General features: G+C 36.8%; 1 protein-coding gene across 8 annotated transcripts in view; it reads left to right on the forward strand.

The window, feature by feature from the left end:
- The window catches only part of MDM4 (MDM4 regulator of p53), a 39706-nt gene that overhangs the window by 8534 nt on the left and 17707 nt on the right, over positions 1-13465 (forward strand). For all 8 annotated transcript variants that reach the window (XR_004627352.1, XR_004627353.1, XR_004627350.1 and 5 more), the window contains 2 exons: positions 8426-8538; positions 10020-10094. Coding sequence is in view for 5 of the 8 variants with exons in the window: in XM_002918199.4 (XP_002918245.1) it covers positions 8461-8538; positions 10020-10094 (153 nt within the window). In the remaining 3 variants the exon portion in view is untranslated. The remainder of the gene's footprint in view (positions 1-8425; positions 8539-10019; positions 10095-13465) is intronic.

The raw sequence follows: 13465 nt of genomic DNA on the forward strand, positions 1-13465 counted from the left end.
ATATATATATAGATATATATATATCTCCTAGCATTTAAAGTCCAGATGATATCATACTGAACCTCTTACTAGCCCCTGAGATAGAATAAGAAAAGTAAAAACATCTTAAGCATAGGAAGGATAGAACAAACTAGAATGCTAAATCAGGGTGGTGGAAACATCCATATATACTAATTAGAGTGAATGGACTGAATTTACTAGTTAAAGGTAAAAACTGACAAATTGGATTAAAAAATTCAAAGTCCCAATACATGTTTTTTACAAGGGACACGCCAAAAGTTTAAGGGCATGTAAAAACAAAGTAAAAGATTGGGAAAATACATACCTGGAATTAATAAAAGCTGGCATGACCTCACTAATATTAGATTAAATTTAAGCACTTTAGGACCAAATATCTTAATTGGGATGGAAAGAATCACTATATAATGACAATCCGTATATAATGACAGTATAATGACAATAATATGTCAGTTCAGCAAGAAGATACAGCAGTTTAAAGCATGTATGCCTCTGATTGGAAGTCCTTAAAATAAATGATGCAAAACTGATAGAGCTACACTGGGATAAATGGGTAAATCCACCATTATAGTGGGAGATTTCATTACATCTCTCTTAATTATTTGTAGGTCAGACTAACAAATTAGTAGATATATAAGATTATAAAAAGCCAACAGGCTCAACATAATAACATAGAGTTTTGCAAGCATACATTATAGNCGAATATCTTAATTGGGATGGAAAGAATCACTATATAATGACAATCCGTATATAATGACAGTATAATGACAATAATATGTCAGTTCAGCAAGAAGATACAGCAGTTTAAAGCATGTATGCCTCTGATTGGAAGTCCTTAAAATAAATGATGCAAAACTGATAGAGCTACACTGGGATAAATGGGTAAATCCACCATTATAGTGGGAGATTTCATTACATCTCTCTTAATTATTTGTAGGTCAGACTAACAAATTAGTAGATATATAAGATTATAAAAAGCCAACAGGCTCAACATAATAACATAGAGTTTTGCAAGCATACATTATAGAATTGATCACCAACTAGACCAGGTGAAAGCCTTAAAAATTTTGAAGAATGGATTTTACAGAGAGGATATCTCCCAACAGTGCTGTTAAATTAGGAGTTAATCACAAAAATGTAGGTTTAGAAAATACAGTATGCATAGACATAGCTATCAAGCTTAGGGATTTAAAAAATTGTGAAAATTGAAAAATACAGCTGAATGATAAAAAATTTATATAGCAAAACCTGTGGGCAAAATTAAAAAATACTGCAGGGATGGCAGGGGGAAGGAATTTGTAGCCTTAAATATTCAAATTAGAAGGGGTAAGCTGAATGTCCAACTTAAGAATTTGGGAAATGATCAACAGAATACATTTTTAAAAAGTAGAAGAGGTAATAAGGAAAGATACTGTATCATGAATGGAAAGGAGATGCATCTGTACACAGATTAAAAGAATACTATCAACTATATGCCAGTAATTTTGAAAACTTAGACAAATGGAAGAAGAAATAAAAAGCTTGAATAATCTAATATTTATTAAATTAAAATAGTGATTAAAAATCTTCCCACAAAGAAAACACCAAGTTTTATGTTTCAAAGGTGAATTCTACCAATCATTCAAGGACCAGAACATCTCAATTTTGTAGTTTGTTTTCCCCTGGCAGTAGAAAAATAGGGACTATTCAATTTATTCTATTAGGCCTGCTAGCCCTGACACCCAAACTAGACAAAAACTTGACCATGGAAAATTGTAGACCCATTTCACTCCCTAATACAGACTTTACAACCTAAACAAGGTAGCAGATCAGAACCAACAGTGTACAAAAAGGATAATACCCCCAAACCAGGTTTGGTTTATCTCAGGTGTGTAAGGATTTAATTTTAGAAAATCCATAAATGAAATTCAAAAGGCGCCACCTTAATAGATTAAAAGAAAAAAATCTTTTTTTTTTTTTAAAGATTTTATTTATTTATTTGACACAGAGAGAGACAGCCAGCGAGAGAGGGAACACAGGCAGGGGGACTGGGAGAGGAAGAAGAAGGCTCCCAGTGGAGAAGCCCGATTCGGGGCTCGATCCCAGGACTCTGGGATCACACCCTGAGCCGAAGGCAGACGCTTAACGACCGAGCCACCCGGGCGCCCCTAAAAGAAAAAATCTTGATCATTTCAATAGATTCAGAAAGAATGTTTTATAAAAACTACTTTTCCATGATATATTTTTAATTAATGAGGTTGAAAAGAAACCCTTCTAAACTGATAAAGAGTAACTGTTAAAGAACAACAAACATTACCAGAAAAACATACAGGGAAACATTAGGATCACTTCCTTTAAAATCAGAGACAAAGATGCCCACTATCGGGTGTATTTGACATTGTGTTGATAGTCCTAAGCAGTAAAGTAAGACAGAAGAAATTAGGAGCGTAAGAATTAGAAAGGAGGGGTTAAGATTTTATTATCTCCTGATGATATAATCATTTACATAGAAAACAGAAGCATCTACAAACAGAAATAATTACATAATTTAGGTGACTGGATAGAAGACAAATGAAAGTCATTGTATTTCTGTATATAAGCAAAATCATAATGAAAAGGGAGGCATCACAGTAGTATTAGAATGTCAACTTCAGAGGGGTGCCTGGGTGGCTCAGTCGTTAGGCATCTGCCTTTGGTTCAGGGCCTGATCCTGGGGTCCTGGGATCGAGCCCCCCATCCTGGGGTCCTGGGATCGAACCCCCCCCCCCATCGGGCTCCCTGCTCCGCTGGGAGCCTGCTTCTTCCTCTCCCACTTCCCTTGCTTGTGTTCCCTCTCTCGCTGGCTGTCTCTCTGTCAAATAAATAAAATCCTTAAAAAAAAAAAAATACCAACTTTAGAAATTATTCTAACACAAACATGTTAAATCTCTTAAAGGGAAAATTACAAAATTTTACTAAAAGGAATAAGTCTTTAATAAATTGAGAAATATATGATGTTAATGATTAGAAAACAATTTGATCTGTATGTAAAGTGTAATTTCATTCATTCAAAATCCCAACAGGGATTTTTATGGAACTTTGGGTAAAGATGATACTAACATTTATATGGAAGAGATAAGGGGCTGGGAATGCAAACTGGTGCAACCACTGTGGCAGATGGTATGGAGGTTCCTCAAAAAGTTACAAATAGAATTACCCTATGATCCAGTAATTGTATTACTATTTACCCCCAAAATACAAAACACTAACTCAAAGGGATACGTGCATCCCTATGTTCATTGCAGCATTATTTACAATAGCCAAATTATGGAAGCAGCCCAAGTGTCTATCAATAGATAAATGGATAAAGAAGATTGGTATATATGCACAATATATTGGAGTATTCTGCTATAAAAGAGAAGTCATTTGTATTTGCCATTTGCAACAACATGGATGGAGCTAGAGAGTATAATGTTAAGAGAAATAAGTCAGAGGAAAGCCAAATATGATTTCACTCATGTGGTATTTAAGAAACAGTACAAAGAGCAAAGGAAAAAAAGAAGAGACTAAGAAAACAGACTCATAGAGAACAAACTGATGGCTACCAGAGGAGAGGGAAAGTGGGTGGGGGTTGGGTGAAATAGGTGATGGGGATTAAAGGGTACCCTTATCATCATGAGCACTGAGTAATGTATAGAATTGTTGAGTCATTATATTGCACACCTGAAACTAATAGAACACTGTATGTTAACTATATTGGAATTAAAATTGAAAACTTAAAAAGTTAGGGGGTTAAGAATAGCTGGTCACTTCTAAAAAAGAACAGGGAAGAGAAGACTTGTTTTTGGATAGCAAGATTCATTATAAGATAGGAATTAAGACAGTATTAAATTGAATGAACATAGATTGATTGAACAGTGGGAATGTGAAAGCTGGGGGAGATTGATCAGAGGAATAGAACAGAACTCATGAACACCCATGTATTTAAGGAAATTTTGGTATACAAAATAGGTGGCTGGCAGTCAGGAAAGAAATGCATGTTCGATAAACTGAGCTGGAAAAAATGGCTGTCTATAGGGAAGAAGAGTAAAATTGACCTCAAAAGAAAAAAGTAAACTCCAGATGGATTAAGAATTTAAATGTCATTAAAAAAAAGTCATCCTTTCACCCCACACACTCACAAATTTTAGTAGAAAGTATAGGTGAATACGAGACCTTGGGGAATAAAAGATTGCTTAAATCAGAGAGGTCATTGACTAAAAAAGAGAAGATTCGACTAACATAACAAAATAAAAATTATTATAAAAAAGAAGGTTGATAAATATAAGTTTGATTTTATTATAATTAAGTTTTTGTAAAAGCACCTTCTAGGAAATGGAGAAGATGTTACAAGTTAGGGGAAGATATTTGCAGGACACCCAATTGACATAGGGCTAATGTTAAAAATACATAAAGAACTGTTATAAATTAATAAGTATAACAAAATCAATTAGAAAAATGTCCAGAAGACATGAACTGATATTTCATAGAAGAGGAAACACAAGGCTGCTAAGCATATGAACAGATTTAGCATCATTATCGTTAGTGAACAGAAAAAAATCAAGCCCATACCTATTTGGCAAAAATTAAAAAGTTTTATGACATCAAATAATGGAAAGGAGGTGGATTCACAGGATATTTTAACACATTCTTGATGGGATTGTGGATTGTTGCAAATACTTTGAAAGCAGTTCAGTATCGGTTCCTAAAGTTGAGTAGTCATATATGCTGCGATCCAGCAATTTCTCTTATAGATATACCCAAGAGACACTTTTTTTTTTGCAATGTACAAGAATATTACTAGTAGCACTATTCATAATAGTGAAAACCTAGAAATGACCCAAATGTTCATCACACACTGGAATATTATACAGTAGTCAAATGACAACTAAAGTATGCTATGACATGGATGAATCTTGAAAACATTATGCTAAGGGAAATAAGCCAGACACAAAAGGACAAATACTGTGATTTCACTTACATGAGGTATCTAGTATAGACATATTCATAGAGACAGAAAGTAGGATTGTGATTACCAAGGCCTGGGGAAAGGAGGTCATTGGAGAGTTCATTGTTTAATGGGTGCAGTTTCAGTTTGGGTGATTAAAAAGTTCTGGAGATGGATAGTGGTGATGGTGTGTAGTATTGTGAATGTACTTAATGTTATTGAATTGTACACTTAAAAATGGTAAACTTTATGTTATATTTAGTTTACAATAAAAATTAGAAAAAAACTAAGCACTCTTAATTACAAGAAACAGGATTGCTAGAGGGGAGGGGAGTCGGGGGTGGGGTAACTGGGTGATGGACATTAAAGAGGGCACGTGATGTAATGAGCATTGGGTATAAGACTGATGAATCATTGATCTCTGCCTCTGAAACTAATACATTATATGTTAATAATAAGAGTGAGACGACAGTAGGAATTAATGTTAGTGAAACAAAAATCTCTAGAATTACTATACTTGCTTTTTTTAAGTTAAAAGCAACTAAACTAAAAATATTGACTCTTTAGCTTTCCATTTTGATGCTGTAAAATGCATAAAAAGGAAGGGAAGAAAATCAAAACAGGATGAGGATAATTGTTGGGGAGAAGCAGGGGAATGGGATAGGGAGGGGATATTATAGTTAAATATAGGTTATTGTCAAGAGTACTGCTTTATGGATGCTTATTGCATTAGGAAGAATCAAGGAAAAGTGGGCCATGTGTGGATAAACAATGAGTATGTTGAAGGAAAGGATTATGATTAATTCTGTACATTGAGGTCTAACAGCCAGAAAAATACTACTAAGTGTGGACTTCAGAACTCTTGAGTTTGAAATCTTGACTCTAGCAGTTCACTGAATTGTATTATCTTGGGCAAGTAACATCTGTACGCTTCTCTTGCCTTAGATGTAAAACAATAATAATAATAATTACACTATACTAACCTACACCATAGGGTTATTTAAATATTAAATGGGTTTATACATGTGCCTGGTACAGAGTAAGCTGTTCATAAGTCTGCCATTTGTTTTGACTATCTAGTGCTATGTAATAAACCACCTAACAACTTAGTGAGTTAAAACAACAGCCATTTTATTTATTTCTTATGATTCCGTGGACTGAGTTGGATGGTTCTTGTCTGTCATGCAGCTGTGGTCAGGTGACAGCTGCAGTTGGGATGTCCTGTAATATGTGGTGCTTTGGAGGGAATGGCTGGAAGGCTGGGCTCAACTGGACAACTAATCCTCTCCACATGGCCCTTTTATGTGGTCTCCAGTAGAGTAGTCAGATTTTAGTGGTCTCCAAAAGCACAAAAAATGAAGCTGCCAGGCTTGGAATTGGCACTTATCACTTTCCCTGTATTCTGTTGATAAATGTCACAGAGCCACTTGGGACGTGCTGTTCATTGGGACCATTTTGGAAACCATCCACACTGTTATTTTTATTTTATTTTTTTAAGATTTTATTTTTAGGTAAGTGTAGACCCAATGTGGGGCTTGAACTTACAATCCTGAGATCAAAAGTCGTGTCCTCCACCAACTAAGCCAGGCAGGCACCCCCCATCCACACTGTTACTGGTATTTGTATCCATCATGTTGCTCTACAGTGTATGTAATTGTCAGTTTAGGCACCAGGAATTTAGTCATGAATGAATAAATACAAATCCTGCCCACTTGTTGCTTATGTTTTACGTGACAAATAATTAAAATGCATAGTATGTTGATTGGTAACAAGGACAGTAAAGAAAAATAAGGCAAGGAAGGAGATAGGGAATACTGGGGGTTGGGAGTTGCAGTTTTAAAAATGGGTAGTCATGGGAGGCCTCCTTGGTAAACTGACATTTGAGCAGACAAAAGGAGGAAGTTAGGAGCTGGAGGCGCAAGGGTGGGAGCAAGAAAACCTTAGAAGGGTAGTGTAGTTGAGAGAGGTGGTTTGGATTAGTGCAGTAATAATGGAAGTGGTGAGAAATGGTTAGAGTTTGGGTATGTTTTGAAGATACGGCTTTAGAGTTTGTTTATGAACTGGGTGTGGAATGTGAAGGAAAAAGGAATCAAGGATGGCTGAGCAACTGGAAGGATGGAGTTGCTGATAGCTGAGATGGGGAAGACTGCAGGACTGGCAGGTTTTAGGGAGATCAGGTTTGAAATGCTAATTAAAAGCTAGCTGCTTTAAAATTGTAAATTATGCTTGTATCTATTTGACTACCCATTTTGTAGCAAGGGAAGCAGATGGGGGAGGGAGGAATTTGTATTTTGTTACAGTTAGTAAGTATTCTCACAAGATTAAGGAATCTTGTTAGTTTTAGCCAGACTATTTGTCAGTTTTTCCAGGCCCTTTTCACCCTTTCCCTGATGTAGCTNTTCCTTGATGTAGCTTGTCATAAATTTCACTGATCATTTATCACCTTTTTACTAGAAAAAGGACTGATGGTAAACTTCAACAAGTTTATTTAAAATCTTATTTTCCCTCTTATAGCTTTTTTTTTTTTTTTGGAAGATGGTAGAAGGTGAAAATTTTTAACTAAACCTTACTTTCTATTTCATTTCATGCTGTATCTTTGCTTGATGATAAATGTCCACCTTGGCTTAACCCATTTTGTAGGTATTTAGTTGCTGTACTGTTTGGGTTTGGCAGGTATCAAAAGCTGCTTTGGGGCACCTGGGTGGCTTAGTTGTTGTTAAGTGTCTGCCTTCGGCTCAGGGCGTGATCTCAGAGTCCAGGGATCGAGTCCCCACATCAGGCTCCTCTTTGGGAGCCCGCTTCTTCCTCTCCCACTCCCCCTGCTTGTGTTCCCTCTTTCGCTGGCTGTCTCTCTCACTGGCAAATAAATAAAATCTTTAAAAATAAATAAATAAAAGCTGCTTTAACTGTTAGAGAGTAATTTGACTCTCACTTTCCTGCAGTTCCTTGCCAAGACATGTTTCAACACGTTGCAGAGGTTTTTCTTGATGTGCTCTTGGAATCGTAAATCTGTTACTAAATCTTGGTAATTCCCCCAGCTCTACATCTGTTGTCTTCCAGGGGGTGCTCTTGAGCACTGTTCAAGAGAGGAGGAGTTACTGAAACCGTGATATCCATTGGGAAGGCAATGATTGTAAATTTGACTTTCAGCTAAAACAGTTTACTCACTCTAATCACTGTGGAGGTTGGAGCATGCCTGAACCTGTTTCTGTTTCAGGCTTCACCTGAGGGAAAGCGTAGATGGCTCTGACTCTTAATTAAGTGCTTCAGTTTTTTGTAGGATCTGAACTTAGGGATCAGAAGAGTATCAAGAACCTCATATGGATATATTGCATTTGTGTAGGGCGCTCTGATATGTGTGTCTTTTTTTTTTTTTTTAACTTCTGCTGGCTGCTATTTTATAAATCTTAAAGTGAGAATTTTCTGCTTTAGAAGAGGTTTCATAATTTTTTTTCCTTTTAGATTTATCAGCAGACGGTAATTTCTTCACTGCCAAAATGACATCATTTTCTACTTCTGCCCAGTGTTCAACTTCTGACAGTGCTTGCAGAATCTCTCCAGAACAAACCAATCAGGTAAATCATTTTTAGGCATTCCTAGTTTTCTGTAAGCTTTTAAAAAATTGAGTTGGAGCATGTAGGTGACTTTCACTGATTGGATTTTATGTAGAGCAGAAAGGATTATTTTTTAAATGTCATCTTAGGGAAACTAGTAAATGGTGTCAGTGCTAAAAATTTGAATTGATTATTGATTAAATAAAGTTGGGGAGCTTACAGATTGCTTAAAATATGGTACATTTTGAAAACTTGTGTTTTAGGGTATGGGTGGCTAGTGGAGAATTTGGGGTCAAGTTATATGTTTGTTTTCCATCTCACTTCATTTTAACGAGCTTGTTTACTTTAAAAATTAATTTTAAATTGTAAATATAGCAAATGTATTCTTATAAAACAATTCAATTTTATAATGTGTTTATAAAGTTTTTATCTATAGGGACTCCTTCACCATCTTTTCCCTTCTTCTCCCAAAGTCCCTTCCCTCTAAGACAACACTATTATTAATTTGGTGTATCTCGTTCCAGATCTTTTCCTCTAACATATAAAAACGTTGTACAATGTCTAGTATTATGTACCTTAGTATATGATAAAGGTGGAATTTGGATTTGATGGGGGAAACTGTAGCTTATATAATAGATGGTTTTGATGTAATTGTCCATCTCTGGAAGGAAACAAATGAAGACCTCAAACTTTGTACAAAAACAAATCCCAGATAGATGAAGATTTAAATGTAAAAAGTGAAATAATATTAGAAGAAAAATTAAGAAATGCTTGGGAAACTTTAGGATGAGGGGGGGCTTAAGACAAAACCAAAGTGGCTATAAGAGGAAGAGAGAGACAAATTTGACCATAAACATTTTAAATATAAAACTGTTTGGCTAAAGACAGACTCCACAGTCAGAGGCAAGAGATGTCAAAGTCACTATCCCTTGTGTGTTTATACCACATCTGGTTTATCTGCTCACCTTTCGGTGCTATTTGGGTTGTTTCCATCTTTTGGCTCTTGTGAATAATGCTCCTGTGAACACTGGTGTACAAATCCTTGTTTGAGTTCTACTTTCAGTTCTTTTGGGTATATATACCTAGGAGTGGAACTGCTGGGTCATATGGTAATTCTGCATTTAACTTTTTGAGGAACTGCCAAACTGTTTTTCACAGCAGCTGAACCATTTTATCTTCCCACCAGCAGTACACAAGGGTTCCAGTTTCTCCACACCCTTGCCAATATTTATTTTTGCTTTCTTTTTTCTTTTTATTATGGCCATCCTAGTAGGTGTGAATGTGCTGTCTTTTGAAAATGTGATTTTTCAGGAAGGAAGCAAATAGTAGTCTGATTATCTGCTATTATTGTATGTATTGGAAGATTGTATGTTGTTAGATGGTAAGTGTCTATGAGGGTTTGTTTAAAAAAATATATTTAAGGAGGTTTTCTTGTTCCGTAGGGTTTCAGAAACCAATCTAGTTGGAATGTAAATAGCAGGTTTATTTTATGTTTTTATCAGGTACGACCAAAACAGCCACTTTTGAAGATTTTGCAGGCAGCAGGTGCACAAGGTGAAATGTTCACTGTTAAAGAGGTAAGCCATCAAAGAGAATTCTTAGTTATAAGAACAGCTGAGAAGTAGAAGCTGATGAATAATCTATAGTTCTGAAATCAGGTCCAGGAAAGGACATTCTACTCCTGAGGTACTGGAGAGGCAACTTTTGCTTGTTTTAAAGACCATCCAGCTAGATTGAACTTCATATTTCCTTTACATTTCCTTTTGAAGTATGTTGTCAGCCAAACATAAAATTTAACTGTGAATTCATTGATCTCAGAGTTAAAATGCAAAGCGTGTACAAGATTAAAAAATGACACTGTCTATGATTTATAGGATGTACTGGCAAGCAGGAATTAAATGCAGTAGTTTTTCATTATAAATGTGTCAGATACTCTTCTGAGCACTTATTTTAAACACTTATGCATTTAAATAACTTATTTAGCATCTAAAGGTTTTTTTGTTTTGTTTTTTAACAGAAACAAATTGAATTCCTTAAATGGAAAAGACTCTATATTAAAATGTTAATCTCTCTGAACTGCTTGGATTTAGTAGGATAAAAATCTTAACCTTTTCTAATTGGAAGAAACAATTATCAAGCTTTTTTTTTTTTTTAACTTTCTGCAAAACTTAAGAAACACTGTACTCCTGAGCCGTTATATCTCTCAAGAAAACAAATTGGAAGTATTTTAGATTTTCTAGAATATTCATAGTTCCTTTATCATCTTAAATGAAGTGCATCACTTTGGACTATATTTCTGGAATTCTGAAACTATTATTGAATTATGGATTTTTATTTTATTTTTAAAGATTTTATTTACTTGTCAGAGAGAGAACAAGCAGGGGGAGCTGCAAGCAGAGGGAGAAGCAGGCTCCCCACTGAACAAGGAGCCCCAAGTAGGACTCATTCCTAGGACCCTGGGATCATGACCTGAGTCAAAAGTAGACACCCAACCCATTGAGCCACCCAGGCATCCTGAAGTATGGATTTAAAAAAAAAATTTATTTGTGGGGCGCCTGGTGTCTCAGTCGGTTAAGTGTTTGCCTTCGGCTCAGGTCATGCTCCCAAGGTCCTGGGATCGACCTGCATCGGGTTCCCTGCTCAGCAGGGAGCCTGCTTCTCCCTCTCCTTCTGCCTACTGCTCCCCCTGCTGTGCTCTCTCTGTCAAGTAAATAAATAAAATTTTAAAAGAAAATTAATTAAAAAATTAAAAAAATTTATTTGGGAGAGAGAGCGCACTGGCACATGCGTGGGGGGAGGGTCAAAGGAAGAGAATTTTCAAGCAGCCTCCATGCAGAGTGTGGGACCCGTTGTGGGGCTCCATGATTTCATGACCTATGAGATCGTGACCTGAGCCAAAACCAAGAGTTGGTGCTTAACCGACTGAGCCACGCAGGTGCCCTGAAGTATGGAATTTTATATCAGTAAGGTTGTTAAAATGAGTTATGCTATCTCCTTCAGTCACATGGTAGAGTTTTCCTGGGTTAAGAAGAAATTAAGTACATATTGGTCAGAGAGAATGTTTTACGGGGGGAAAAATTGGACAGAGTTTGTTTGCATGAAGATATTATGAATTTTGACCCTCTCTGGTGCATAAAGAAGAATTTCCTGATTTTTTATTTTTTAAATATTGGTTCTTAATACATGCATTGAGGCAGTATGGTATAATAGGAGTAGTAATTATGTGCACATTATTAATTTTTAATTTTTTTAGATTATTGCATTTATTTTTATTTTATTATTTTTTTAAGATTTTATTTTTAAATAATCTGTATACCCAATGTGGGGCTCAAACTCACAAACCCGAGATCAAGGGTTGCATGCTGGGCACCTGGGTGGCTGGCTCAGTTGGTTAAGCAACTGCCTTCAGCTCAGGTTATGATCCTGGAGTCCCAGGATCGAGTCCCACATTGGGCTCCCTGCTCAGCAGGGAGTCTGTGTCTCTTGCTGACCCTTCCCCCCTCTCATGCTGTCTCTCTCAAAGAAATAAATAAAATCTTTTAAAAAAGGGGGGGGGTTGCATGCTTTCCTGATTGAGCCAGCCAGGTGCTCCTAGTTTAATGTGTTATTTATTTATTTAGATTGATTTATTTATTAGAGTGTGCAGGCGAACATGCAGGTAGGTGGGAGGGGGCAAAGGGGAAAGGAGAGAGTGTTAAGCAGACTCTGTGCTGAGCGCGGAGTCTAGTGTGGGGCTTATTCTCACAACCCTGAGATCACAACCTGAGCCGAAACGCTTAACTGACTGCCACCCAGGCGCCCTGTTTAATGCGTTTTAATAGCAGACTTATAGGAACAGCGTAGAAGACAGACAACATTAAATACATGGACTTGCATGTAGGACAACTTAGAATAGTGACTGGATAGATCTACCGTGTGAATAAAATGCTACCAACACCATACAGTTACTGTCAGTAAGAAATTTACTTGTTTAAAAAAAAAAATCCAGGAGAACCTGGGTGGCTCAGTGGGTTAAGTATCTGCCTTCAGCTCAGGTCATGATCTCAGGGTCCTGGGATCGAGCTCTGTGTCAGGCTCTGTGCTCAGCGAGGAGTCTGCTTCTCTGTCTCCCTCTGCCACTCTCCCTCTCATGCTTGCTCTCTCACGTGAGCTCTCTCTCTCTCTCAAGTAAATGAATAAAATGTAAAAAAAATTTTTAAGCTCCAAGTTGTCCAGAAAAATATAGCAGGTTTATTTATAATTGTTATGAAGTTGAGCTGCTGAGGCTTGTTCATTGAAACGTTTTGCTTTGCATTCATGAATGNGCTTGTTCATTGAAACGTTTTGCTTTGCATTCATGAATGCCTTCGGTCCCCACATTTATATTAAGAAATTCACACATGAATGAAAATGGAAAAACTGCCAATCCCTGATTTCTTTTCCCTATTTTTCCACTTGTAATCATTTACTTAGGTACTTTTTGACCCCGTGGGAAAAAAATACCTAACATTCAGAACTGCCAGCAGGAAGACAAAAAAAATTTTTTTTTAAAGAATGAAACGTTTTCCATCATAGTGCATTCTTAAGCACATTCTCCGTGTGTGGCGTGCTAGCTGGATAGGTGTCTTCTGGCATAATTTTTACATGTTTGGTGTGGATAGCACACAGGTTTGGTGTCTTTAAGAAGGCCCACCAGCGAGGCCTTACTTGCCTCCTGCAGAGCACCAGTAGCTGCACCGAAGCGCAGATCTCTCTCGAAGTCCTGAGCAATTTTTTGCACCAGATGCTGGAAAGGAAGTTTGCGAATCAGAAGTTCAGTGTACTTCTGATAACGTCTAGTTTCACAGAGTGCAGCGGTACCAGGGCCGTAACGATGAGGTTTCTTCACCCCTCCAGAAGAGGGCGCGCTCTTAGAAGTGGCTTTTTGTAGTCAGTCACTTCCTCAGAGCTTTACCACTGGTTGATTTGC

This window comes from Ailuropoda melanoleuca, chromosome 8 (genome assembly GCF_002007445.2).
Source record: "Ailuropoda melanoleuca isolate Jingjing chromosome 8, ASM200744v2, whole genome shotgun sequence".
In the NCBI taxonomy this organism is placed as follows: domain Eukaryota; kingdom Metazoa; phylum Chordata; class Mammalia; order Carnivora; family Ursidae; genus Ailuropoda; species Ailuropoda melanoleuca.